The sequence below is a fragment of the Tympanuchus pallidicinctus genome, unplaced genomic scaffold (assembly GCF_026119805.1).
Source record: "Tympanuchus pallidicinctus isolate F22 unplaced genomic scaffold, pur_lepc_1.0 scaffold22, whole genome shotgun sequence".
Lineage (NCBI taxonomy): Eukaryota > Metazoa > Chordata > Aves > Galliformes > Phasianidae > Tympanuchus > Tympanuchus pallidicinctus.
The window spans coordinates 4,256,217-4,283,154 of record NW_026294739.1 but is presented as its reverse complement, the minus strand read 5'-3'; the positions used below and the strand labels follow the sequence as shown (position 1 = coordinate 4,283,154).

At 50.6% G+C, this 26,938-nt stretch overlaps 4 protein-coding genes across 4 annotated transcripts in view; 2 read left to right on the top strand and 2 right to left on the bottom strand.

The window, feature by feature from the left end:
* Positions 1-582: 582 nt before the first annotated feature.
* On the top strand, positions 583-18,013 carry PASK (PAS domain containing serine/threonine kinase). The gene is made up of 17 exons (XM_052685201.1): positions 583-782; positions 2,859-3,091; positions 4,026-4,196; positions 5,400-5,540; positions 6,034-6,168; positions 6,787-7,080; positions 7,432-7,594; positions 8,553-8,727; positions 9,917-11,220; positions 11,838-12,016; positions 12,705-12,872; positions 13,620-13,745; positions 14,255-14,389; positions 15,092-15,291; positions 15,825-15,958; positions 16,894-17,040; positions 17,225-18,013. The coding sequence occupies exons 1-17, from the start codon at positions 629-631 to the stop codon at positions 17,434-17,436; spliced, it is 4,071 nt and encodes a 1,356-aa protein (XP_052541161.1). The 5' UTR covers positions 583-628; the 3' UTR covers positions 17,437-18,013.
* A 1,093-nt stretch (positions 18,014-19,106) lies between these two features.
* MTERF4 (mitochondrial transcription termination factor 4) lies at positions 19,107-20,308 on the top strand. Its single transcript, XM_052685489.1, has 3 exons — positions 19,107-19,472; positions 19,549-19,733; positions 19,823-20,308. The coding sequence occupies exons 1-3, from the start codon at positions 19,133-19,135 to the stop codon at positions 20,183-20,185; spliced, it is 888 nt and encodes a 295-aa protein (XP_052541449.1). The 5' UTR covers positions 19,107-19,132; the 3' UTR covers positions 20,186-20,308.
* SNED1 (sushi, nidogen and EGF like domains 1) overlaps positions 20,256-26,938 on the bottom strand; it is a 19,493-nt gene continuing 12,810 nt past the window's right edge. The window contains exons 22-33 of the mRNA XM_052685479.1: positions 26,216-26,512; positions 24,971-25,154; positions 24,781-24,893; positions 24,387-24,665; positions 24,003-24,147; positions 23,730-23,812; positions 23,206-23,292; positions 22,980-23,096; positions 22,574-22,664; positions 22,071-22,151; positions 21,826-21,863; positions 20,256-21,697 (exon numbers count right to left, since the gene is read on the bottom strand). Of these exons, the coding sequence (XP_052541439.1) occupies positions 21,827-21,863; positions 22,071-22,151; positions 22,574-22,664; positions 22,980-23,096; positions 23,206-23,292; positions 23,730-23,812; positions 24,003-24,147; positions 24,387-24,665; positions 24,781-24,893; positions 24,971-25,154; positions 26,216-26,512 (1,514 nt within the window). The 3' untranslated portion in view covers positions 20,256-21,697; position 21,826. The remainder of the gene's footprint in view (positions 21,698-21,825; positions 21,864-22,070; positions 22,152-22,573; positions 22,665-22,979; positions 23,097-23,205; positions 23,293-23,729; positions 23,813-24,002; positions 24,148-24,386; positions 24,666-24,780; positions 24,894-24,970; positions 25,155-26,215; positions 26,513-26,938) is intronic.
* The window catches only part of AGXT (alanine--glyoxylate aminotransferase), a 26,686-nt gene continuing 25,910 nt past the window's right edge, over positions 26,163-26,938 (bottom strand). Inside the window, exon 12 of the transcript XR_008207422.1 lies at positions 26,163-26,176. The gene's annotated coding sequence lies outside the window, so the exon portion shown is untranslated. The remainder of the gene's footprint in view (positions 26,177-26,938) is intronic.

Genomic DNA, 26,938 nt, shown 5'->3' with positions numbered 1-26,938 from the left:
TGGTGCGCGGGCGGGGCCATGCCCCGCGGCATTCTGGGAGTTGTAGTGCGCCGCTGGCGGGAAGGAGGCCTGCCGTGCCGTGCAAGTGCTGGGGCTGCTCCCTCGCAGCGGCGCCCCGGGCCCGGCGGTCCGCTTACAGGCTCTTCCGCGGTTTGCCTCAGCTTTGCGGTCTGGTACCCCGGCACCAACACTTGTGCGGGAAGCGTTCGGACCCTCGTGCCCTTTCGTCCCCGGAAAGCGAGGATACGGGGCAGGGCGACCAGGACGCGGCTGTGGCTAGGAACGGGGAGGTGAGGGAGCCCCGCACTGCTCAACGTTGGATCGGTTTGGGCCCATCCCGCCCACCATCTACGCTGGCCTGAGCGTTCCTAGCAACGGCCGCGGGCACGGGGGCCTGCGCCGCGTTCGAACGGCCCGCCACCGCGCCGCGGTCTCCCATTGGCTGATGACCGTGCCGCTCTGCCACCGCCTTTGCTTATTGGGCAGCGGGACGGCCACATCCCGCCCACGGCAGTTTGAGGCGAGCGCTGCGAGGCACTGACCGGGCCGCGCTGCGAGCTGGCCATCGTGCGTTAGGAGCCGCTCTTCTGTTAGTGGAGCTCCCCACTGCTCCTGGCCGTGCGCGGGGATGGCTGGCAGCGTGCGCGGCCGCTCTGCGGGCAGCCCCCTGGGCCTCGACCCGCTGAGCGACTCGGAGCAGCTGAGCAGGTCCTACCCGTGGGCTGGTGGCGGCGGGAGGAGCCGGCTGGCTGGACTGTGCCGGCGGGGAGCCTCGCTGTCCGGTGAGCGCTGCGTTCTGGGGGTCGCGGGCTGCCAGTGGCAGCGATGGGTGCTCTTACGGCCCTTCCTCCTTTCCTTCCCTCACGCTGGCAGCAGTAGCAGAAGCACAGAGGTGGGCTGGCAGCCGGCTGAACGTGAACCGGCTGTATGCCCGGCTAGCCTGGCTTGTGAGGAGGGCAGCCTGACTTGTGTCAGCAATAATGTGGCCAGCAGGAGCGGGAAGTGACCGTGCCCTGTATCCAGCTCTGGCGAGGCCGTATTTCCTGTGCTGCATTCAGCGCTGGGCTCATGCTACAAGACAGACATTGAGTGCTGCTGTGTGCCCAGAGGGCAGTGGAGCTGTGAGGGGTCTGGGGCACAAAGTGTGATGGGGAGCAGCTGAGGGAACTGGGATGGGTCGGTCTGGAGAAGAAGAGGCTCAGGGGGAGCTTCACTGCTCTGCAACTCACTGAGAGGAGGCGGTGGTGAAGTGGGGGTTGGCCACTGCTCCCAGGTTAACAGCGATGGGGTGAGAGCTGATGGCCTTAAGTTGTGCCACAGGAAGTTCAGGTTGAATATTACAGAAAACTCTTCAGAAACAGCAGTGAGGCACTGCACAGCTGCACAGGGCAGTGGGGCAGTCACCATCCCTGGAGGTGTTTAGAGCTATGGAGATGTGGTACTGAGGGATGTGGGCATGGTGGGTGGACTTGGAGATCTGAGAGGTCTTTTCCAACCTTAGTGACTCGATGTTCTTGGGATGACTTCTCCAGTCCTTGAGAGCAGCCCTGCAGAGAAGGACCTGGGGGTTCTGATGAATGAGAAACTTAACATGAGCCAGGAGTGTGCTCTTGCAGCTTGGAAAGCAAATGCTATTATGGGCCCCATCAGAAGAGGGGTGGCCAGCAGGAACAGGGAGGTGATTGTCCCTTTCTACTCTGCTCTTGTGAGGCCCCATCTGCAGCACTGTGTCCAGGTTTGGAGCTCCCAGTACAAGAAAGACAGGGAGCTGCTGGAGAGAGTCCAGAGGAGAGCCACAAAGATGATCAGGGGACTGGAGCATCTCCCCTACGAAGACAGGCTGAGGGAGCTGGGCTTGTTCAGCCTGGAGAAAAGAAGGCTGTGGGGGGCTGTAGGGTGACCTCATTGCAGCCTACAGTACCTAAAGGGAGCCTACAAACAGGAGGGAAATCAACTCTTGATAACTGCAGGACAAAGGGGAATGGTTTTAAGTTGAGGGAGGGAAGATTTAGGTTGGACGTCAGGGGGAAATTCTTTACAGAGACAGTGGTGAGGTGCTGGAACAGCTGCCCAGAGAGGCTGTGGATGCCCCATCCATCCCTGGAGGTGTTCAAGGCCAGGTTGGATGGGGCCCTGGGCAGCCTGGTCTAGTTTTAAATGGGGAGGTTGGTGGCCCTGCATGTGGCAGAGGAGGTTAGAGATTCATGATTCTTGAGGTCCCTTCCAACCTGGGCCATTCTGTGACAATTCTCCAGTATTTCCCTTTCCATGTGCTGCCAGTCCTTCAAAGCTACTTAGTTTGGCAGTGGAGTGATGGCGTTTGTTTGGTTGCTGATGTCACTTCCCATGGGAGCATTTATTGCAGCCAGAACTTCTGGAAGTTTTAGTACAATCACTTGCCATTGTGTAACATAAAGTGTCGGTGTGGGCTCTGGTATTTCGGTGTCACGTCTTGTGAATAGTTAATTAACTGGCTTCTGACTAACTGCAATTATATTTAATAATAGTTCCAATTTTAACTTGAGATAATTCAAAACCTTTTAAACTCTCGTGACTTCAGCAGAAGAAAAGCTCGAATCGTCTGGTTGAATTATTTGCACGCTGACAATTTTTTTTTCTAGCCTACAGATGGAGTTTAATTATTCCAGTGGCTGTGACTCAAAAATGTTTATTATTACAATTGTTTCTGTTGTCTTTAGTTTCATCGGTTTTATTTTCTTGCATTTTCTTAAAAAAGCATAGAAGCATGTGTTTTGGGATGTAATTACTGGACAATCAGACAACTGATTTCTCATTAATTTCCTCTGTGCTCCTGTAGTAAACTATTATAACACAGCTGATTTTTGTTGTTCTCACAGGGGAGAAATGGAGCTCTTTCTGCTTCTCTTCGCTGGCAGCTCATAACGTTTGTGCCAGCAAGATTGGGAACCCTTGTGCTCAGCAGGACTCTGCCTCTCTTTCCATTTCTGTTGGAAGTTCTTCTTGCTCCTTTGTGCATGCCCCTGCTCTGGAGGAATCCAGCCAGCACTTCCTGACTGCTGCCCGCAATCCAAACCAGGCCATCTTCACGGTGGATGTCACCACAACGGAGGTATTTGCAGCTGTGACTGCTAAGCTATAGCCCACCTAACTGATGCAGGCTGGATGATCTCACATAAGCTACCATACCTGTTATTCTTACTTGTATCTGCAGGTAATTAGTGTCGTGAGGGTGTTTCATAGCTGCTTAGTAATTTTCTGAAGGCTGGCAATACATGTATTTTTATGGCAGGTTGTAGTTAGCAAAATATACGTAACCAATTAGTTATTTTAAGTCTTTTAGTTCAAATGGAAAAAGAGGCTAAAGAAGAATGCAGCTACAATGTAGCATACAGAAAGAAAGGAAAAGCTGATCATGCTTCCGGCATTTTGTCTGGAAAGTAGCAGCCCAGGGATAAATGTATGGTGGCATGACATCTCTGCCTGCCCCACTTACCACCCTTTTTGCACTGGGGGAGAGAGATTTTTCTGTTTCTGTCCTAACAGAGACCCGAGTATAGAGCTGAAGGCTAACAGCTGTAAAGAGCTGTGCCATTTTTAGCTTGAGCTGACAATTTGAGCTCTCCCATCCTAAAGACACTTAATCCTAACTTGGTCTTTAACAGAGGCTTAAGCATGGCAATGATCTGTGTGATTGTTGCATGCCTTCAGGGGTGGATAAAATTCTATGGCCTGCCTCAGCATTGCTTGCAAGTACAACTTTGTGACTTTGCCTCATAATTCACAAGGGCGGAGGAGATAGGTAGTTAAAAGCAAGCAGGAAATCTAAAAGGAAAGCCATGTTTCAAACGCTTTTCACCAACAAGACACTTGGGCAATGGATGTCTTAGAATAAGAAGCTGAATTGTTTTCAAAGACTGCAGTTTAAAAGGGCATCTGTATTTCCACTGAAAGGAAGCATCGTGATATTAAAGTAACAACCTGAGGAGAAGATGATCTATAAACAAGACTTTCAGCTTTTATTCTTTGTTTCCTTTCTTTTGTAGATTCTAGTGGCTAATGACAAAGCCTGCAGGCTGCTTGGGTGCAGCAGTCAGGAGCTCATTGGTCAAAAGCTTTCCCACTTCATATCCAAATGCGAGCAAGAGACACGGGAAGCTGTGGGTGATGAGTATTTAGAAACTGATGAACGTTCACCAATGGTTTCAGGAACTGTGGTATGTGAAATGTTTGAGCAAATGCCCCTCACTCTATATAAGATTTGTGGGGCTTAGGGTGGCTTTGGTTTTCTTGACAGTTTGAGTGTAATTTCTTGATCTAGTTAACTTAGTGGGCATTCAGTAATTAAGTCATTTGTCAGGCTGTTTTGTTTAAAGGTGTGCAACGTGGGTATTTAAAGGGTAAAGGTGCTTTGGAAGGCACTTACATGAGCTTTCCAGTCATGATGACTTGACTAATCAGATCATCAAGGACATCTGATCTAAAAAAAGAATAAATAAATAAAAAGAGATCAATCAATGTAAATTGCTTAACATGGAAAACATCATTATGGAGAAGTTCCCAATTGGCTGGTCTTTAAAATGACCTTAAGTGGCACTGTGCATGTTGTGAAGTTACATGTCCATCAGGCACTGCAACGTGTCTGACAACACCTCAGGTGCTGCAAATGAGTGGAATTAATAGTGTGGTTCATTAGGAGAAAGCTGTGTGAGAAGTCTCCATGTTTTCTTTGGCTGCTGTTGTGAAATGATCAGTACCTCAGAGCTCCATCTTCCTGCATCATCAATTCGTTCTGGGGGGAAAAAAAACATCTTAAGCCTGGTTAGAAAAATCCAGGATTAACATTAAATGTCTGATGAAAACACTAACCTTGAAGTGCAGCTGTGCCCAGTGCTTCATAGGCTGCTGTGGAGGTTTTGTGGGATTCATAAACCCATTCTGTCAAGGTCTCATAAAAAAGATAAAAGACTTGATATGAACACTGCAGGTTATATGATAGGTAAACATTTCCTGATTGGAGAAGAATCTTCTCCCATAAGAAATTAAGCTGCTGCTCTTGTGGCTGAAAGTAAGACCTGCATTACTAATGTGCAGTATTTGCTAGCATCGTGGGGCATCTCTTATGTAAGGCAGCTCTGAAAAGCTCTTTTCATTGAAAATAAGGCATTAGATCGACATGTTTATTATGCTGATTGAAATTCTTTGAGTCCTCTTGAGGCTGGGAGGAAAAAAACAAAACAACAACAAAAAAGCAACAACAGTGACTTACTTGCAATCCTTACCAATTCCATATTAGAGGCATTTCTCCCAATAAGCTGTCAATAAACAAGTTTTTTCTAACAGTGAGGGGCTCCTCTTGCTCAAAACCTTGCAAAGTAACCACAGCCTTAGTGAATTGTAACTCTAAATCCTGTGGAAAGGTGGATGTTATCAACCATCTACAAGAGAAGATCCCTGTCTCGGTGTGGCTGAGGCGAATAAGACTCAAGGACAGCCAGCGCTGCGTGGTTCTGCTGGAGCCAGTGGAAAGACTTTCAGCTTTTGTTTCCTTCAGGGCTGACGTGAGTGTTTTCCTAATGATCAAATGAGGCAGCAGTTTCTGTGTGCAAATGTGGCTGAAAACTGGTGGATGCACCATTACTTGTGAACACAAAGTGTGTGCACAGCACTGCTTGAACTTGGGATTGCATGGGCAGCATCTGTGCACGTTTTTCCCACGAGGCTGACCTTGACCTTGACAAGTCAAAATATCCAAGTGGTGGTGGTTTGGCAGGGCACTGTTAGTGACCACAGGGGTGCCCTTGTAAGGGAATCTCCTTGCTGAGGGGACTTTCTATGAGGAGTCCTGGCCTTCCCTGCTCTTCCCTATGACATGCTAATGTTAGAGCATTGCATAATTGCCTTGCCTGCTTTCACTGAGTTAGTTGTATTCCTGAAGGGACAACAGAATGAGGCCTGCTGTTTGTTAAGATGCTTGCAAGAAACTGTTAAAGGATTGAGTGGACTGTGGCTGAAATGCTAAATTAAAATAATACTGTGTATTTTCTTGTCAAGGGAGGCATTACATCATGTGACCTTCTTTTTGCCCATCTCCATGGCTACCCAACATTGGAAGAAGTAGTTGGACTCCACATAAAGGACCTGATTCCTGCTGTGCAGATCCCTCTTCTAGGCAAAAAAATCCCAAAGGTATGGTATAAGTGCCAACCACTTTCTTCCCTATCCTTTCCTTTTGGGTTGCAGGTGCACAGTGGTTTCCACCCTTATGTAACAGATGAAAGCCTTTTTGGAGAGAAGCACGAGTTCTGTGAAAAAGGGTGTGATGCTTATTTATGGAGCTGCCAACAGGGTATTTTTGAACTAGGAATGAGTCCAGTCCCTGATCTGTCACTGTGGAGTCTATCCTGGTGAAAGATGTCTGCAATCCATCAGAAGCCTGGCTTTTTAAGGGAACGTGCTGAGTCAGCTCCCTAACATTCCTATGGATCTTTAAGCCAGTTTCAAACATGTCTATCTGAGGAGTAAGGACCTAAAGAATATCCAGGTCTTGCAGAGGTCATAAAAACAGGCAGCTGGGTAATTGACTGAGGCCTTAGTAATGCCTCATTTGCTGAAAAGCTGCAGTGTGGACTTTCCTGCTCTTTGCTATTGAGATATTTATGCAGGAGTTCAACTCTGGCTTTCTAATGATGTAGAACCCTGACTTTTGTCCATTTTTATATTCACTGAAGGTTTGCTTTTCTTTTCCTGCTCCTTTTTCCTGAGAACACTGAATTAAGGTTTTCCTTTCTCTCCTCTCTAATCTAGAACCTCAAGGTTCAGAGAGCTGTAGGTCGATCCAGAGAGGGCAACGTGTTTCCTCTCACTTTAAAACTCCAAGTTAGCCTCCTGGAGGAGGACCAAGTGGCAGCACAGAGCAATGGTGTCCTACAGACAGAAGGAGACCTCTCTCTCACACACTATCATTACACTGCTGCAGTTGAAGTTTTTTCTACCATCAGTGGCCTTATTACTCTACGTTCAGATGGAACCATCCAGTGCATCAAGGATAGTTTTGCTTTAACGCTGTTTGGCTATGAGAAGGAAGAACTGTTGGGGAAGGTAAGATAGGAATATGAATGCCCCTGTGCCCAAATGAGTGCTGTGTCTGGCAGTGTATCCATTAGTGTCTTATGGGCTTCTTTTCTACTCGTTTCTGTCTGTCACAAAGCTGCATGCATGTGTTGAGCAAGGAACATGGGATGGTACAGAAATTATCTTGCTGTGTTGAAGTCTTGTAGCATTGAGGAGCTGGCTGGAGCCCAAAGCAATCTGCACAATGACACGTTCTCCACCAGTGATGTGGACTGTCTGCATGGCTGTCCATAAGAATCAGGCCTACAGTCACTGCTAGCATTTGCCCCCAGTCTGTGAGAGCCTCCTTAGCTTCACAGGTTTCATTCTGTGTTTCAGAACATAACATTCCTGATCCCTGGTTTCTATAACAACATGGAGAGAAGTGATGACTGCTCCTTGCCATTACCTCCTCTTGATGACTCTCTGGGGACAGAAAGTGAGTGCTGCTTTGAGGATGTTGCTGCCTGCTGCACGACTGGTTCTGGTTGCCGTAGCAAAGGTAAAATTAGCAGAGGAGAGAGATTTTTCCTGTAAAAATAGGAAATATGCTTTGTGAAAACAAAGTACCTCTGTGCACTTTTTAAACTGGATTTCTGCCATAACCCAAGGTGAACAGAATTGTTCATGCAAGCTTTTGCTTTTCTCTCTCTTACTAAGAAGATGAAACTGAATATCCAAGGCAGAAATTATTCTGTTAACAGAGAATGCTTTGTATGTGCTGAATGTTTCTCCTCTGGTTTTTTTCCTGTTTTCTTTTTTTCCCCCACCTTTTCTTAAAAATGTGCAACTGCACTGGAACCAATGCACAGCTGCTGTTGGAACAAATAAGAGTTAGTAGACAGTGTGCAGCTTAAGTAATTCTTTGGTGAAGTGATGCTTCTAATCTGGAAGTAATTTTTTTTTGGCTGAGGAGACTATTTTGACAGCCAGCCTTTACTAAATGCTGTGATTGATTCTAGATTGTAATCCAGGTTTGTTCATTCGTTACCTTCTTCTGCAGCAACAGCACCTGGTTTACTTTGTTTTGTAAGTGACTGTTTTCCTCCTTTGACCTTTTGTCACTGAGGAAGGAAGTTCTTACCTTATTCTTTCACTTGCACTAAAAGGACTATTCCTTTTTCATCCTGCAACTTCAGTGAGTTATAAACCTTTTCATTTTAAATGTTGGAATTGGGCAGCATGTGTGTCTAGGGCCTTTTTTTCTTTTTCTTCTTTAATTCCTGTCCAGGGAAGGTGAATTTAGCAGCCTTAGAACATCTAGGGTCCTGGATATGACCATTTCTCAGGCCAAACCTGACTAAAATGCTTGACTGCCTTACCTGAAGCAACTCTTCTATACTCAATTCCTTGGGGACCTGTGCAGTTTAAAGTTTGTTTTCCTTTTTAAAGCACTGTAGATACTGAAGCATAAAAATAAAAGGCAAAATTGGTATGGTTTGAATTCTTGTTTGGTGCAGGTGACGACTTTGTGTCTGCATCTTCAGCCAACCTGCTGTCAAGAGATGAAGAGCAGCAATTGGCAAGGAGACACAGAGAAGACAGGTTGCTACGTGGTGAGAGTAAGCAGAAGCATGGGAGCAGTCTGTTATCTCTTCCCTCATTTCCTGAAGTGGCAGCCACACTTTCAAATTGGTAGGCATTTTATGGACCATCATCTCACTTTGGAAAAAGCAAAGACCTGGAGTGATAATCACAAGCAAAAACTGCTGGGTTTGGTTTTTTCACTTCTCTGATATTGGTGGCAATGTGTAACAAGAGCCTTCTGCATTTGGATCTCTGAGATTCTGAGAGCTGTTTGCGAGACAGGTTGAGCTTTGCTTACCTTAGATTTTCATTGAGATCTGCATGTTGTATTGATAAAGTTTTGGGATTCACCCCCTGATGGGTACCAAGTGTTTCATCACAGGCCATGGAAAGTAATTACACCCTGTCTTGCTAGATATGAAACAATGGATGGTTGTTTCCTTCCATGGTATCCACTAACTGGTGATGCTCTGAGGCCAGGTAACCTGGAATGGTATCTAGACACTTTTCCTTCTGGAATAATAACTGTCAGGTTACCCATTGAAGCATGATATTGTGTTACTAGAGTGCAGGCATCTTTATTGCATCTTTCTAGGTCTCTTTCCTTTGATAATGTTAGGAATTCTGCATGAGGCTCTGTGTGATGCACCCAGTTTTGCTCAAGGGAAGTTTTAAACCTTCCACATTGACTTCTGAGAGTTGGAATCATTATTTGTTGCCTTTTTAATGTGCATTTAATGTAATGTTACAGCACAGTTCTTGCCATTTTTTAAGCAGATTGATAATCTGATAGCTTCCTTGTGCTGTCCTTCACATCTCTGTATCACAGATGGGTTATAATTGCTTCACTACATGGGTTGTTTTTCTATTCTGCATCTTTGCTGATAGAACTACTTAAAAAATACTTTGTGCCGTGGGCTTCAGTGAACCATGGTTAAAATGACTGGAAAGACCTCAGGGATTTTCTGTCTTCAGGACTTGAATGGTGCAGCCATGTGCTGGCCTTTTGCTTTGACCTAAGAAATATGTTTAGAAATCAATCTAGATGAGGAATTAATCCATAAGTGAAGACTGCTGTTCAAGTGTACCTATCCCAGTTTGGTGGGAATGGGATTTGTTAGCATTTTGAATGCTTCCATCAAGAGCTTTTTGCCTTTTTCTTTTAAATTAAAAATAATTGTTAAAAATGGGGCAGGCTTTAAGTAATGGACGTATTAATGGAAGAGTGGGCAGGATGTAAGTGACTGTTTTATCCTTTTGTCATCATGATATCACTAATAACTTGGAATCCTTGCAGTGAAGGCAGCATTGTGGCTGATGAGCTGCCAGCCCTCTGTGCAGAGCCTTCTCCTGACACCCAGCCTGACAGAATCAGAGCACTGGAATGCTGCAGGGTGGTGGAAAATGCAAGATCATGTAATCCTCCAGAAATGCACCCTGCACGGGTATCTCCATCATCATCTGCTTCAGAGCAGTTGGGTTTCAATCAGAACTTAAAGACATCCTTAAGAAGCAGCCATGGTGCAGCACCTGGTGCCTCTGAGACTGGCAGTGCCAGCAAGGGCAGTTTCTCACTTAATCAATTACATGTTCATCATCAAGACCCAAAGGGATTAAATTGTCAGCAGGTATCTGTGTTGCCCTATGAAATGCTGAAGGATCAGCACTCCACCAGTGCTCAAGGACAATCTTCTTCAGCAAATGTTGCCTGCTTCACTGTATTTTCTAGCCCAGAAGATGAGCCAGATGCTGCACCCAGTGGAACGAGTAAGCCACCTTCTTGTTTTCCTTGTAACTCATCTGGAACACAGCAAATAAATGACCCACAGCCTGAGACAACACTGAGCTGCACACAAAATTTTCAAAGTCACGTGGCTGGAGGACAGTTGGCAAATGCTAGCTTCATGTGTGATGGAAAACATTCCAGTCTTGAGCACGCTGTTGCTGAAAGCAGGTTGCTGAAAGATGCACATTTCATTGCAAATGGAAGAAATGGCACCTATGATGGTGGCTCAGGAAATGCAATGGGTTGCACTGGTTCTGCACTGGGAGCTGCCCCGACCTTCAGAACTGTGAGACAAACTGATGCTGAGCTGAACTCCATTTGCTCTGATCTCGAGGAACTGGATCTGAATATTGGTGTCACAGGGAACTCTGGCAACTGTTTAGGTTCTACTTCTGATTTTGTAGAAGGCTTCTCTTCTAATACAGTGAGCTCAGCTGCAGGCAGTATGTTAACTCAGAAGAGTAGTGCTTCTTCAGCTGAGCAGCTGTTAAATGGTGTTGCCATAAAAGATGGTTCTGGGTATCTGCCTTCACAACAGCGTTTGGAAAACCCTGAACAATCCTTCCAAGCCTTCACTGAGAAGGCTAAAACTCTCACAGAGACAGTGGGGGATAATGTCAGCAGAAACATGTTGAAAAGCAAAGGCAATCCTGAAGAAGACTGTCAGTTGCACGGGCAGGAAAAGGTGGAAATAAAAGCAACGTCTACCCCTGTGAAACAAGAAGGAAGACCAAATCATGCAGCTCCTTGCAGTGCAGAGATTCTGGAAGGCAGCTACAGTGGGAACTGCAGTCACAAAGATGGTTCACAATTAAGTAAGTTGCACCTGTCTCCTCTTCCCAGAATTCTTACTCTGTCTTCCTCCCACATCTTTGCAGAAGGCAGCTGCTTTAGGCTTAGAAGCTGGCAGAGAAGGAGGAAGCAAGCTGTAGCATCTAAAAAGAAGTCTAGTATTTAAGTCTGTGCTGAGAGCATTGGAATAGCAGGTGGTTGCTAAGAAATTCAGATAGACTGAACTGTCAGAAATATTCTTAAACACTCATAACTGATTTTGAACAGAAAATCTAACTCCTTTGGAAATACATATAATGGAGCATGCTTCATTCACTCATTCAGCAGGACCTAGTGCATGTATACAATCCCAATTTTTATGCCTTTTTGAATAACAATAAGAAATGAACAGTCCCAATTGCACACTGACAACCATTTCTGCTAAAGGCTGGTGGGATGCTGTGAAGGTAACCCCTATGTACCTCTAGAATAGTTGTGCTTTTGTCCCTGATGATTCCTTCCCAAGCATGTGTTCTCCCAAAAGTAAGGAAGAAAATGGAGAAATTCCCTTTAAGAACTCAGGATTTCATCCTAAACTTCTTGTGGTCTCCTTTGGTAACTTTTGGTTCCACCATTTTAACCTCCTGACTTGTTTCTGCAGGCATACTCTTCGAAGTAAAGCGTGTGGAGCTGCAGGACCCTGCTGTGCTCTTCTGTGTCTGGGTAGTGAAAGACCTGCAGAGCCAGAAAGAAGCTGTAGCAAAGACTCAGCTTTTGCTCTCCAGTCTAGCAAGCTCGACCCAGTCTGCTCTAGATCTTTCCACACACAGTCTTGGAGAAGTAAGAAACTTGGCCACTTCATAACACTGAGCTGAAGCTGAAGTTGGAAAGTTGCTCAAATATCATGAGGGCAGGATGGGGGGATTGTTTTTCCTGGTTTTCCTCCTTCTACATCAAAAGAAACCTGCCATTACTCTAAAAACAACACATTTGGCAACATTTCTGGTACTGTGTATTTGGCTTAGCATAGTTATCTTTCCAGCCTGAATGGTAACAGCACCTGAACTTTGAATTTATTTTCAGGCTGGTTTAAGTACATCTACAATGGATGTTTACATCAGCGTGGTGAGATTAATTGTAAAATCAGTGTGATCCTGCAGTTGCAGGAGTTGGTAGGAAGGCTTGTGGTATTTCTTTACTATAGATTTTACTGGGATATTAAGAGGATGTGCTTTGAATTTGTTCTCTCTTGATATCTGCTAAGAGAGCAATCTGCAGAATGAAACTGCTGCCTTATCAGGAAGCCTGGTAAACACAGGTAACGTGGTGTTGTATGTAGGTGTGTGGTCTATGTAGAGGTTATTGAGGCAAACACAGACCACCAAATCTATAGATAGAGCTTGAAGCTGTACCTTTCACTTCCTTCAGTTCAGTTGTTTCCTGTCAGCATTTACTTTGTTTGGCAGATGTTGCTCTGTGGCTTGCCCAGTTCATTTTCTTGCTGTGTTTTCTTTTCCTCTGTACCCAGGCCATCAAATCATCTTCGCTCTCTGAGAGTTCCCGAAGAGCTGAAGAGCTTGAAAGATTAAGGGCTTGTGAGGGAGAGTATGCCAAACATTATCACACTCTCAGCCTCATTGGCAAAGGATCTTTCGGCTTTGTCTGGACTGCCAGGAGCAAGGAAAATCAGCAGGAGGTTAAGTATTTCTTTCAAATATTGCAGTGGAGTTATTTGGAATCTGAACAGAAATGTTAGAGCGTCCAGCAGTGTCAGCACTCTGCTTTCAGAAGCTGCTATTTGGTAGTTCAGGACTTTGCTTTGTTTTGAATGCAAATGTGGATCACCAACCTTCTGAAGGCAGGACAGCGAGGTGTTTGCATTGATACAGTGTTCACAATGATGCACCTTATCTAAGGCAGAGGTACAGAGTGAGGCTGGCCAGGTAGCCCCTTTAACCCCTGGAAAGAGCTTTACTTCAGGCTTAACAGGATTACAAGTTTTAATCTAACCTTACTGAAGAGAACAACAAACTCCAAAGTTTAGCATGTTGCAGTTCAAGCATGTGGTTACTTCATTGTGCAGTAGGCATGTTGAAGTTATGGGGTCCTCTATCAGCAGAAGTATTTTGGGTGCTGAGAAGCAAGCTGTGGTGTTTCTCTGTGTGAATGGAAGTGCTTGTTTTTTTTTCCTCTGTGCCAGAGCTCACCCCTGCCAACTGATAGGAGAGCTGGCCTCTAAGAGCCTTTGGAACTCAATTTTATTAATAGTCAACTGGCATCTGGGACTAAATTAGTTTAAAGATGTTTATAGATGCCATAAACAAAGCACAGTGATTGACTTTGGTCCTTACAGTTATGATTCACCAACATTTTTCTTGGAAATTAACTTACTGGACACTTACAGTTCTGCTCTTGCAATACTGAAATGCTGTTGTCTGTGCAGGCTGTTGTGAAGTTCATCTGGAAGGAGAGAGTGCTTGAGGACTGCTGGGTGGATGATCCTGATGTGGGGAGAGTTACTCAAGAAATAGCAATCCTGTTGAAGCTGCAGCACCCCAATATCATTAAGGTACAGAAACTCAGTTTGAACTGTAGCAGATGGCTCCTTTGACTATGTAAGGCCTTATGCTCCTCTTCAGGAGAGAAGTGTCCTGTATTAACTTTGCCTTTCCAGTAAAGAACTGTCATGCCCTGTTAAGAGTCACTTGCTTTTAGACATGTACCACAAGCTGTTGATGTAAACGCAGATGTGAAGGTATGAATCTAACAGAAACAAGTCTGCTGTCTCTAGATGCAGTCTTGGGAATGGACCTATGATGTCACAGCAGAACACTCACTTGTTCAGTAGATGATCTGGGTATATCTTGATTTCTGCTAGTTTTTTTCAGAGAGAACTCCTCTGATTTTGTAGTTCTGCCCTCTTCACAGAGCACAAATGTTCATTGAAAAATGAGGCTTATGAATGGGTTGTGATGCACTTCGCTTGAATCTGCCATGGGAAGTTAGCATTTGTTTAGCTCAATTACAAAGGGAATTAGAAGGTGAAGCACAAACAAATAACAGACTGTTTTTGATCAGGTGCTGGATGTGTTTGAAAACGAACATTTCTTCCAGCTGGTGATGGAGAAGCACGGATCTGGTCTGGATCTCTTTACGTTCATCGATAATCAGCCTGATTTGGACGAGCCATTAGCAAGCTATCTGTTCAGGCAGGTGAGAGCTGGGAACATACAGTTGCTAGTTGCAGGGAAAAGATGGTTAGGGTGAGAACCAGGATCCTGTTTCTCTCATAAACCACTGTCATGCTCTACTCCCCTCACCTGTGACAGTGGTTTAGTGCTGCACCTTCTTTGTCTGCTGTGCAGGGTGCTCTCACAAATTGCACTCTGTTTCCCTGTTTCCTTTAGGCTTCTGACTGATAAGCCCCATTCCTATACCACCCCTGAGTTTATAGGGGTGCTTTGTTACCTCAGACCCATATGCTATTTCTCTGCTGAAGGAGCTTTGTATGATGAATAGAACCTTTATTCTCTCAGCTCTCTGCTTTTGTCATTCAGATATGTTGTGGTATGGATCAAGATTGTCTCCAAGGTGATATAATTCTGATGCTATTCCTAATTATAGCACTGTTGCATGAATCGTGCAGCAAGAAGAATGGAGTTTAAGCCTAAGGATATTATTTATACCAATCTTCACTCCTAAGTGCTTTGTCATGCTGCAGTATGAAAGGCATACAGTGTTATTCTTTCAGTGAAATGAAAGGACCATCCACATGAAGCTTACCAAAATTAGGATCTGTGTCTTCATACAGTGTCAAAGCAACCCAAGATGTGGCTGTGGGAACTCTGATGCCATTTATGTTACTTGGAAGGCCATCTGTCTGACTCAACACACAGCTCTCTCCTCCTCTTTCAGCTCGTGTCAGCCGTTGGGTACCTCCACTGTAGAAACATCCTTCACAGAGATATCAAGGATGAAAACATTGTCATTGCTGAAGATTTCACAGTTAAACTGGTGGACTTTGGTTCTGCTGCCTACCTGCAACCTGGCAAACTGTTTTACACCTTCTGTGGGACCATTGAATACTGCTCACCAGAAGTGCTGTCTGGCAAACCGTATGTCACCCTATGAAAAGTTGTTTTGTTGTAAATCACACCCCCAAAAAACAGCCCTGTGTGTGCAGGGCTGGATGGAAGCAGGGGGGGTTCCTAACCACAGGAAACAGAAGTGAGATTTAGGGCATTACAGTGACAGAAATTATTTGCAGAGGCTTAAATGCACATTAGTTGATTTTGTTAAGCCTGTTGATGGGCTTTCTTGTTCTGGTCAGGTGTTTCATGCACAGCCTTGTACATCAGTTCACACTAATGTCTTTCCTGTGACAGAGCTGAGTTCAAAAACAAGCCTCCAGTTGTCATCTCCAGCCTGGATGAGTTGTGCTGTGGCTTGGTGTCTCCCTCGTCTCTCACAGTATGCATGTCAGCTGCCTAACTTCTTCCTACCTGTCTCTCAACTAAAAGCTGCTTTTTTACAGAGCTTGTATAAAGTTCTGTTTCAATATTTAACAGTTTCAGGTTATGGTTACGTTCCTTAGCACATTATTCTGTCACTGCACTTGGAATTCATGCAAGTTTGTGCATCTCTGTAGGTACCACGGCCCAGAGCTGGAGATGTGGTCACTTGGTGTCACCCTTTATACCCTAATATTTGCAGAGAACCCCTTCTGTGAGCTGGAGGAGGCCATGGCAGCTGTCCTCAATTTTCCTCGGCCTGTGTCAAAAGGTGACTTTTCTCCCATTTAAAGGAAACATGAGCAGAGAAAAATGGGGAAAAACAGTTCCACATGTCCTACGCAGTGATTTAAAATGCTGTTATCTGAAGCAGAGAAATTCTGTTCTGCAGTTCTCTGTGCCTCCAATTCAGCTTCTTACTGTATGTCTTGTTAGTTTCAAATTCCAGTCCTCCCACTTACAGAGATGATTCAAGCTATTGCTTTGTCAAACTTCAGTGAGGCTTATGCTTGAGAAAGCCAGAACAAGGGCTGCTGGGAAGGCTGACTGTAGTACATAACCTTCAGTCAATAATGACACTCATCTCACTCTAAGGCCAGGTTTATCTCACTTGAACCAACTGTCAGGCAATAGCCTGTCACTCTGGGGATGTTTGGTGATCATCTGTTAATATGTCATTTCTGAATGAATCGTATAGCTTGACATCACAGGAAAAATTCACTGCCCCTGCTTTGAGCTGTAGAAAACAAATTGCACGTCAGGCTACTGAAGTTTTCATCAACGAGTTCTCTGTGATCCCAGGAGCACAATGGTTATAAGCGGTGCTGCAGCTGAGCAGTGAATTCCTGAAGCTTTCCCTGAGCCTTGAGTGCACAGATGAGAATGGGGTGGCTGCAGGCTCAGCAGCCCTCAGGTGGGCTGGGCTCCAAAGCAGTGATTTTCGGGCTGCCTGTGTGACACTTGTTCCTCTGTCCTCACCGGTGTCAGAACTGCTCCTGGTTCTTTGTTTTCACAACCTGGAAATCCCATCATCCTGGGAGCTGAGCACGTTGTGAATAAAGCTGTGATAGAGCAGGATGGTACAAGAGATTAGCGGGGAGGATTTGTAACTGAGATCTGCATTCTTTGAATATAAATCGTATCTTGCATTCCCAGCGTGCCTAAAATACAGACTGAGCTGTTTGTCTCCCTGCTGCCTCTTCCCAGATCTCATGAATCTGATGGTGGGGCTGCTGCACCCTGCTCCAGAGCAGCGCACGACTCTAGCAGTGCTGGTGGAGGATCCTTGGCTGAAGCAGCCTGTGAACCTGGGTGATTACGCCTGGGAGGAGGTGTACGTCTCCGCTGGGGCAGGTGAGATCTTCTGAAGGCTTTTTCTCCCCCACCAGTGGAGCCAGCAGGGGAGGATTTATGAGACAAAGTTAGCCTATGGTTAACAACTTCTTACCCAAAGGCAACTTTCTCATATCCAAACATGCTTTGAACCATTGACCTGCGGGACTGCAGTTCACCCCTCACTGTTGATCTTTCTTTCTAGAAAGCGATGGATGGAGAAACGGTTCTGTTGAGCACTCACACAGAGGCAGACCCTCAGCTCCTCGTGTGGAGAGTGAGCCGTGTGTGAGTGCTGCCAGCTGTGTGTGTGCAGATCCCCTCTGGGAAGGAGCTGCAGCTGCGAGGTGTCAGGGCTGGAGCCTGGGGAGTCCCTGCAGCCGCTCCCTGCAGCAGCCCCTGCCTGTGCGGCCCTAACTGCAGGGCGTTGAGAATTCCTGCTGCTTCCTGAGTGCTCATTCCAAGCACTTCTCTCTCTGTACAAAGAGAGAAAAGGAGGAATTCTTGAGAAATCCTGAGAGCAAGAACAGAGATTTCCTATGAGGGAGCCTTGTGAGTGAACCACTTTCTGTTGTCTATTGAGGCAGCCTGACATCAAGATGCTTTTTTTTTTTGTCTAGCCTGTGTTGTGCAGCTCTCACCACACTCCTGTTCTTCCCAGAACGGGTGGCTAAGCTGCATGCAAAGCACGCTTGCAAATCCTGCTATTCACAGCAGATTACTCAGCAATGTAAGTTCTGACCCCTTTAGACACTCCAGCCCAGGGTCTGCCCTTGCTTTGGGTTTTACCTCACAGAGGCTGTCAAGCTTCTCTAGCTGTTAACAGGCTTGTAATTATTTTACCTAGGAACGGATTTAAAGCTGAAGGGATATATTATTTGTCTTCTTTTATTGTTCATAGCTCAGAATATATTTTTATTGGCTGTTTTGACTTTTATATGTAGTTTTACTTTCTGAAAAAAAAAAATGAATAAACACATGGTTTTGTTGGTCAGCTGGCTTCTGGTTGGAGTTTGTGCACAAAAACAGACACACAATGGTGTGGTGTGTATTTCTTTTTTCCCTATTTCCCCCTCCTCCCCCAGAGCTGGAGCTGGTGGAAGGAACTCTGCAACCCCTCTAACACAAATTGCCTGCTGTAGGATACAGTCCTCTCATCCTCCCTATAATACAGTCAGCACAACCTCATTGTGGCCATCCACTACTTGAAAGGAGTGTAAAAACAGGAGGGGGCATGGCTGGCTGTGAGGGTGAACAGTGATAGGACAAGGGGAGTGGTGTTAAACTGAGACAAGGGAGGTTTAGATTGGACATTAGGAGGAAGTTTTTCACACAGAGTGGTGAGGCACTGGCACAGGTTGCCCAAGGAGGCTGTGGATCCCCATCCCTGCAGGCATTCAAGGCCAGGCTGGATGTGGCTCTGGGCTGCTGGTTGGTGACCTGCACACAGCAGGGGGTTGGAACTGGATGAGCACTGTGGGCCTTTGTAACCCAGGCCATTCTATGATAGATTTTTGAGGAGACAAAGATAGCAGAAAGAAAGCTTGGACTGGACAGAGAGAATGCAGACCGGGTGAAGATCCTGACAACCACAGGCCACCGTGCAGCCCAGCCAGGGCCGCGATCCCAGCCGGGAGATGCAGCAGTTCCCGCTTTTGTTCGTAGTCCTGTTTCCTTGCTCCAGGTTTTGATAGTTGAGCTGAGCACGTGGCCGCCTGAATTCGTGGCAGAACGCAGCTGTAACTCAGCACACGGAGGAAGGGCTCCGCCCTCTCCTGCGCCTCAAGCGTCGGCTTCGGCGTTGAGCGCCGCCGGCTCGGTGCGCGGTAGCTGTGCCTGCAGGCGGCGCCGCCTACTGCTGGAACCCGACAGGCACTGCTGAGCCGGACGGCGCCGAGCCGGGCAGAGCCGCGGGGCTGCCGGCTGCCGGCCGGGAGGTTCCTTCATCCAATCATCCATCGCCCGCCGGAGCTCAGGCAGGGCCGGCGCACCGCTCGGACGCGGAGCTCGGGCGCTGCCGGCGAGCGGAGAGCCGCCCCGGCTCCGTGCCCACCCCGGCGGGCGGGGCCGCGGCGATGCGGCGGCTGCGCGGTGCGGGGCTCCGCCCCGAGCCATGGCGGCCCGGCTGCTGCGCGCGCTGCGGCCTTCAGCGCCCCGCGCCCTCTTCCCCGCGCCGGGTCCGCGCTGCAGGTATCAGACGGGCCCGGAGGAGGGCGAGACGGCGGAGCTGCTGGCCCTGGGCTTCGACCGGGCGCAGGCCCGGCGGCTCCGCCTGCTGCAACCGGGGCTCGAGCCGCAGAGGCGGGCGGAGGCGGCGGCGCAGCTGCTGCTGCTGGGGCTGAACGAGGAGGCCGCGCTGGGGCTGCTGGAGCGGAACCCGGGGCTGCTGCGGATGGCGACCGCGCGGCTGAAGGAGCGCGCCGAGTACCTGCGGCGGCTGGGGCTGGAAGGAGGTGCGGCCGGGGATGGGAGGAGGCGGAGGGGCGGCCGGGCCGGGCGGCGGGCGGCTCACCCCGTACCCCCGCTCAGCGCGGCTGCAGAGCGCGGCGGGCCGCTGCCCTGAGGTGTGGACGCTGCCCCGGAGGAGGATGGAGGCGGTGGTGCGGCTGCTGCGGGAGCGGTGTCTGTTCACGGCCGAGCAGCTGGCCGAGCTGCTGCGGAGCTGCCCCGAGGTGCTGCTGGAGGAGCCGGACCGCGTGCAGCATCACTTCCAGGTGCGGGGCGCGGTGCGGGGCTGCGGGCGCGGTGCGGGGCTGCGGGCGCGGCCCGGCAGGCTCTGAGCTCCGCGTGTCTCTACGCGCAGTACGCGTACTTCAGGATGGGCGTCCGGCAGAAGGAGATGGTGAAGGCCCGGCTGTTCTGCACGCCCTTCGCCGAGCTGAGGAACCGCCACATCTTCCTGGAGCGCCGCGGGATTTACCGCACCCCGCACAAAGGCCAGATCCAGAGCAACAACCCCCCGCTGCGGGACGTGCTGCGGCCGAGCGAGGGCGACTTCGTGGCCGGCGTAGCCCGAGCCTCAGCCGAGGAGTACGAGGTGTTCAAGAGGCTGCTGGCCCGGGAGGAGGAGGAGGAGGAGATGGAGGATGAGGAAGAGGACGAGGAGGAAGAGGAGGGTAGCGCTGCACTGCACACAGAGGGAGACGACAGGGACTGGCACCGATAAGGACAGTGCCGAGCCCTCCCGAGCTGCTCCCTGTCCACCCCCCCTCAGTGACCAGCTGCTCCACAGAATATACCGTTTCTATAAAGTGTTTTTATTTATTTATTAAAAAACAAAAAAATCAAACCCAAATAACTAATTTATTTTCAAGACTAGGTTAAAATCTTTCGGCTGTGTTACATGCTGTGCTGGAGGCTGCTGTCTTCTTAGCGCTGCAGGGCAGGTCCAGGCAGTCCAGTCCCAGCCCAAGGGAGCAGAGGGGCCAGGCCCTGCTCTGGGGCACAGCCCACCCCGCTCTGGCTCTCCCTTGGCCCTGTTCTCACCCTAGGGGTTGCTTTTTCACCCATCCCAAAGCACACACGTCTACAAAGCCAGAGCAGGCAGCCTTAGAGAAAAGCAAGGGCTCTATCTGCAAGCCTCATTCTCCCCGTGGCCAAAGAGGCATCTCCAGTGCTGCAGGGGAGCGTGGCCCGGCCCTGCTCTTACTCAGCACTCAGGATGAGGTGCTGCAGGGCTGCCCCACCTGGCTGCAGCACCAGGGCTGCCAGAGCAGTAACACTCTATGCCATAACTACGATATATCTCTGGTACGTATTAATTTATAATATACACTGTGTACGTTAATACACAAATCTATGTTTAACTAGCATCATCGTACAAACTCACAACAACTAGGAACGTTTCTAAGCTAATTTTTTTTTCCTTGCTGGCTCTGCTACAGTCACCAGGGTACCCACAAACAGCACGGTGATGGCAGCAGCCCTGCAGGGTGACATGGGGTGGGGGGAGCTGTGCAGGGGGATGGCACGCCGTGCTGTGCCACACTGAGCGTAGCATCACACCCCTGCTGATAAACTTACCCTGCAGAGCACTTTCTAGTAACTTCTAGGTGCTCTATCACTTTCTGAGCTGGAAAGTTGGTTAAAACCACAGATTGTTTACAAAGCAAAGAAAAAAAAAAAATAAGGAGGCAGTGGAAGCTGGCTGAACTGCTCCACTCCAGCACAGGGCTGTGCCTCCAGCACCTGCTCTCAGCTCCATTTCTAATGTAGGGAATGGATGTAAAGAAGACCTCCTCCCACCAGGCCGTGCGGGCCAGGCTTCAGGTGATAGCTAAGGCTTTTGGGTCCGCATTCAATTGTTTTATTTGGGGGTTATAGGAAACTTCTTATAACCTTGGATTATGAAAACAGGTTGGTGCAGCTGCTGGTGGGCTCAGGCTGTTGGTGGCAGAGCAGAGCCAGAAGCCCGGGACTGGGGGGCCCAAGGGACCCCTGGGGCAGGCAGCCGGGGCAAGGCAAGGCAGGGCAAAGGCACTGCTGGTTCGGCAGAGGAAAGGCAGTGCTGCTCAGTGTCAGTCTGGCTGCGTGTCCCTAATGGGCTGGAGGAGAGGGAGTGGCTGAGGCCAGGCAGGAAAGTGGCCCTGCTGCATTCAACCCAGTGAGCAGATCTGATCTTCCTGGTGTTTCAGAAGCCCTTAGACGTGGAAGGATGAAGTTCCTACTGCTTTGAACCCTGCAGAGGAGCAGGAGGACAATGAGCTGGCGCACAAAGGCCCCCCCAAAGCCCAGCAGCTTGTGCCAGCTTTGGCCTGGGATCTGCCCCCTTCAGGGCTTCTGCCTGTGCCTGGAGCAGACACTTACACTATGGCTTCTTCAGTGTGTGACTGTTGCTTCGTTTTCTGGAAGAGAAGGAAGGAAAAGACCCATCAGTCCTACAGCACCTCACCCGTTGCTCCCACAAGGCACTAACATTGCAGCCTTGAGGTAGAGGAGCACATGCCTCGTGTGCCGCCCTGCACCCCTCCCTGCCCACCTCAGTCCCAACACCCCACGGCCCGCATTCTGGCCCCCAAGCAGAGGGAGGGCAACACTTCTGGTGGCTGTACCTGCTGGTTTTCTTGGAACCGGTGCTCTCACAGCTCTCCTTGTAGCATACATCCTGGTGTACCTTGTATATTCTCTTGTACCTGCACACACAGAGAGAGGGGAGCTGTGTGGAGTAACAAGGATTTTTTAACTGCTGAAGGGAGGTCTCCCCTATTTCATTGATAAGAATGTGGCTGAGTCTTGTGTGCCTGGGCAAGGAGCTGGGCTGCTGCACTGTGCCACAAGCAGGCTGGGGGCACAACAGAGGCCCCCGTGCCCCAGCATGGGTGCTGGCCCTCTACCAGGGGCAGAGGTGGCCCTGAGCTGGGCTGGCAGGCAGGGGATGCACCATGTCACACCCTGCTCTGATCTGGAGGCTTTGCCAGCGGTGCCAGGCACCCAGAAAGGCCACGGCACGGGACAGCCCTGTGCTCACACTCCCTTCCCTGGAGCCGTGCTGCAGTGACAGCCTTGGCTCTCAGCACCAGGGGAAGGGGCAGCACAACCCGCGGGCAGTACTCACAGGTAGTGGCAGATGCCTCCTTCCCACACGGGGAATGACTTGGTTTCCGAGTACAGCCGTGTGCACGAGTGTGGCACCTTCTTGCAGGCTGCTTGGGGAACAGGAGAGGGGAGCTATCAGCAAGCCCACCTCTGGCCCTGCCTGCCTGTGCCCTGGAGGCCATCGAGGCCCCCCAAGGATCCCCCACTGCAGTCCTGGAGCTCCAGGCTCTGTCACTCGGAGCCGACCCACAAAAAGAGAGCTCCAGCTTAGTGGTACTGCAGGGCACAGCAGGATCCTGGCTGCTGGAGGCTCAACCAGAACCTGGGGGCTGGGTATGGACGGGGGCTGCTCAGTGACCTGTGGGACCCCACTGCTGGAACAGCTGCCAGCCTTGTCATGCACCCTGGAGCAGCACAGCACTCACCTAGCTCACAGTGCCTGCCCTTGAAGCCCGGGCTGCAGTCGCAATGGTAGGATTCACTCTCGCTTACACAGGTGCCTCCATTCTTGCACGGGTTTGTGGAGCAGTTCTGCCTGATGCCTGGAAAAAACGTGCACTGCCATCAGGCTCCGGGACCCTGGCAAAGCTGTGTACATCCATAGGGTCCATAGGGCCAGCTCCCTGCCAGCCATGCCCGCCCCAGACTCACTTTTGCTCCATGCCTCTCGCATCTGCAGTGCCAGACTGCTCCGGCTGGGCTCCTCGGTGTTCTCCAGCCTCACGGGAGCCTCTGGCTCTGGGCAACGAGAGGGTCAGTGTGACTTCCAGCCTGAGCCAGACCCAAAGCAGCCCCTCTGCAGCAGCAGCAGCAGCAGCAGGCTGGGGGACCCAGCCTAGCATGGATTGTGGGCTAGCCATGCCTAGAGCAGCACCTTAGCCCTTCCTGGGGCACGTGGGGTATAGCAAGCCAGAGGCAGCATTCACTTCTGGCAGTCTAGGCCAGCCCATGCCACATTTCACATCTCCTCCCATCACCCAAAACCATCTCTGGGCTTCCCAACTTGCCAGAGGCCATCCCACTCCTCAGGTGAAGCAGATGTTTGTATGGCCAGGGAGAGGTGGGCAGGTGGCTCTGCCCTCCCCTATGACTCCCCCAGCCTGCCTCATTGTCACCCTATCCAGGAGATGGCACACGGTGACAGAAGGTGGCCAGAAAGGCAGCAAAGCACTTACGTGTCTTCACGGTGATGGATTTGCTTGGCAAAGCGCCGAACCTGGCACTGATCCTCCTCCTGCCATCCACCAGCTCAGTGAACCTGGGGGAGCAGCAGCCGTGAGGGTGTGGGGCAGGGCAGGGTACTCAAGGCTGGAGGCAGCCTGAGCGAAGCGCTTGCAGGTGGTACATGGCACAGTGCAAGTGCTGCAGGCAGCTCATGGAGAGAGGCTGGGGCGGGCAGCTTGGCTAGAGCTGGGGGAAGGGGCTGTGCTCAGCCTGCCAGTGCCTACCTGGGGGCTGGTGAAGGCTCCTCAGCTGTGTCGTGGTCTGCGAGCAAGCGGAGCTCAGGCAGGAAGGCTGGGGGCAGCCTGTTGCGCAGCACACGGGGATGGCCGGCCTGGCTCCAGCGCCTCTCTGGAGCCCCGTCCTTCTGCACTGCAGACCACAAAGAGTCAGGCTTAGAGAGAGGCAGGCAACGAGTCAATGCAGTGACAGGTCCCCAAGGTGCCATTAAGAGCTGTCTAAGGAAACACGGTGCCACCTGAGCCACATGCTGCTCCTTAACCCAACCACGGATCACTGAGCCGCAATTCTGCGCCTACCCCTGTGCTGGCTCCCAGCGCTGGGGCACCCATCCCATACCCAGGCAGTCAGGGGCAGAGACGGGCACTCACAGGTGGTGACGTAGAGGTGGATGGGCTCGCTGTGCACTTGGCCCTGCTCTGTGTTCTGCACAGCTGTCACAGACAGGCGGTAGCGCTGCGCGGGCAGCAGGTCCCGCACGGTGTAGGACACGAGCTTCCCGTTGGGCACGTAGCGGCTCTTGACGCTCTGTGCGGTGGTGACGTTGATGATGTATCCCTCCACGGCACCGGTGGGCGGCTGCTCCCACGTCATGGACACAGAGGTGGGGGTGACGCGGGAGGCTGTGAGGTTGCGAGGGGGGAGAGGCCCTGGAAAAGGAGGGAGAGAAAAGGATCAGTGCCAGAGTCCAACCTCGAGCTTCTCGGGAGCTCGCCCTCAGCCCGGCAAAGGCCCTGCCGGACCGCACCACGCAGCCCCACTCACTCGTCCACACGTGGAAGGGGGCTGTGGCCAGACTCTCCGAGGGGTGATCTTCCGTCCCCATGCCACTCAGCGTCGTGACATGGACGATGTACCGCTCTCCTGGCTGCAGGTCCCTGCAGAGGTGGGCAGGCGACATGAGCGCGGCGGCTCGCAAGCACAGCCGGTCCCACCGCCCGCCTGCCACACTCACAGGAAGGTGTACTTGGCCACGCTGCTGTTCAGCTCCACCGTGCGGTCTTCCAGGTCCCCAGGCTGGCGGATGGAGACACGCACCCTACTGACGGTGGAGTGTTTGAGCCGGTGGAGAGCCCACTGCACCGTGATGGTGCTGGCCGTCACGTTCGTGATCTCAAAGCCTTCCACCGGACGCGGTCCTGGCCGGAGCGAGCAGAGAAGCGGGGAGGGCTGCGGTCAGCAGCTGGCCGCGGCGGGCTTCGTCCTTCCCACATCCCTTATCTCCCATGCCCCAGCCTGCCATTTGGATCAGCCTTCCTAGAGCCAAGGCACATCCACGGCACCAGCTTGGTGCCACTGCCCTGCGTTCCCACTGTTGGGCAGCCGGAGGCACCCACCCTGGTCTCCATGCTGGTTGCTCCTCAGCCCACGGGTCCAGCTCGTAGCCAACCCCAGGCCTGGTGCTGCCTGCCCAGCCTCTGGCCTTCACCCAGCCATGTGCACACCAGCACGGATGAGGTCTAGACCCAAGGCTAACCCAGCGGCAGAAGCTGTCCAGCTGCCCCACACCCTCAGGCCCCTGCTGCTCATTCCCAGCTCAGCCACCTCTGGGCTGGTGCCATGTAGGCAGCGCTGGGCTCAGCGCAGCTCACCAGCAAGGGGATCCAGCCCCTGGGCCTCCCCTCTCATTACAGGTCCAATCTCTTTCATCCTTAGTTTGCTTTCAATTCATACTCCAGCCATCACAGGGATTATGTATTATGGAGGATGCAGCAGTATCTGCTTGTCTGACAACACTGCCCCCACCCACAGAACTGATGTCTCTTTTGCCTGCTCAGGCATGCTGGCCTCAGAAAGCACCACAGTGGTCATTTTCTGCTGGACACTCCAGCCTCATCCAGCCTGCACTGAGGCTTCGCCAGACTGACTGCAGCCAGGCCCAGACCCTGACAGCAAGCGCAGCACGATGCTGCAGGCACAGACAACCCATACCTGCCCCGGGGGCCTTGGTTACTCTTTTCAGACCCTATTCTCACTGGCCACAGAAAAGAGGAGAAAAAAACCATCACTTTCAACCCAGTACTTCAGGGCTTGGGCACCGCCTTTTTCAGCCACGCCATGGCCAGCAGGTTCAGGCTGGAGCAGACCTCCAGGACGGGAAGCCGGAGGCGGCCCCAGGGAGGGCACAGGGCTGGGAGCAGCGCCCCAGGCACCGGGGAGCCTGTACTCACAACCTAATTCCCTTGAGGACGCTACTCACTAGTGCGCGTGGTGAGCATGACAGGCCTGCTGATATCATTCTTGTTGTTCACGTTGCGTTTGACTGAAAAGACAGAAATATTGTAGGCTCTGCCGGAGGCTAGTGCCCGCAATTGGTGGGCAGAACGACTTCGGTCCACAAAATCTGTCCTGCGGTAAGAGCCGTCGAAGGATACGTACGTCACGGCGTAGCCGTCAATGAGTTGCCTGGCGGCTGCGTCCTCAGGAGGGTGCCAAGAAATCAACACACCAGTGTCCTCCACCCTTTCCACCTTTAATGAGGTTGGTGGCAGCAATTCTTCAGGGTGTGGGCAAAAGCAAAGGGGAGAGGTAATGCCATGAATCTTTAGAGAACAGACCCCAGCAATGAAATGCAGATGGAGGACAGGGTCCTCTCGCTCTCGAGTTGCAGCTTGCAGAAGCCCTTTGGCTGCCGCTGGCCGGTCGTGCCAGGTGCTGAGCGTGTGCTGGAGGAGCCGGGGCTGCTCAGCCACCCCAATGGGCCTGAGCAGAGCCAGGGCGAGCAGACAGCCTGCGTGGCGGAGCTACGAACACAGCATTTGCTTCCAGCCACTGAAGCACGTGGGAACAGAGTGAACAACCTTCCTTCAGACTAACGCCCCACTGGGATCGCTTAAACCAGATGAGGGGCCTCGAGGACTCTCCAGCTGTGAAGCTGGAAGCTTTAATCCATTTTCTTTGCCTCCTCTCCCAAAGGCATCCA

Excerpts from the sequence above, each read along its gene's own strand:
- PASK (XM_052685201.1), top strand. The coding sequence starts at position 629 with ATGGCTGGCAGCGTGCGCGGCCGCTCTGCGGGCAGCCCCCTGGGCCTC. Across the intron at positions 783-2,858 it reads GCGGGGAGCCTCGCTGTCCG|GGGAGAAATGGAGCTCTTTC; the intron begins GTGAGCGCTGCG and ends TTGTTCTCACAG. Across the intron at positions 13,746-14,254 it reads AGCACCCCAATATCATTAAG|GTGCTGGATGTGTTTGAAAA; the intron begins GTACAGAAACTC and ends GTTTTTGATCAG.
- MTERF4 (XM_052685489.1), top strand. The coding sequence starts at position 19,133 with ATGGCGGCCCGGCTGCTGCGCGCGCTGCGGCCTTCAGCGCCCCGCGCC. Across the intron at positions 19,473-19,548 it reads GCGGCTGGGGCTGGAAGGAG|CGCGGCTGCAGAGCGCGGCG; the intron begins GTGCGGCCGGGG and ends ACCCCCGCTCAG. Across the intron at positions 19,734-19,822 it reads GCGTGCAGCATCACTTCCAG|TACGCGTACTTCAGGATGGG; the intron begins GTGCGGGGCGCG and ends CTCTACGCGCAG.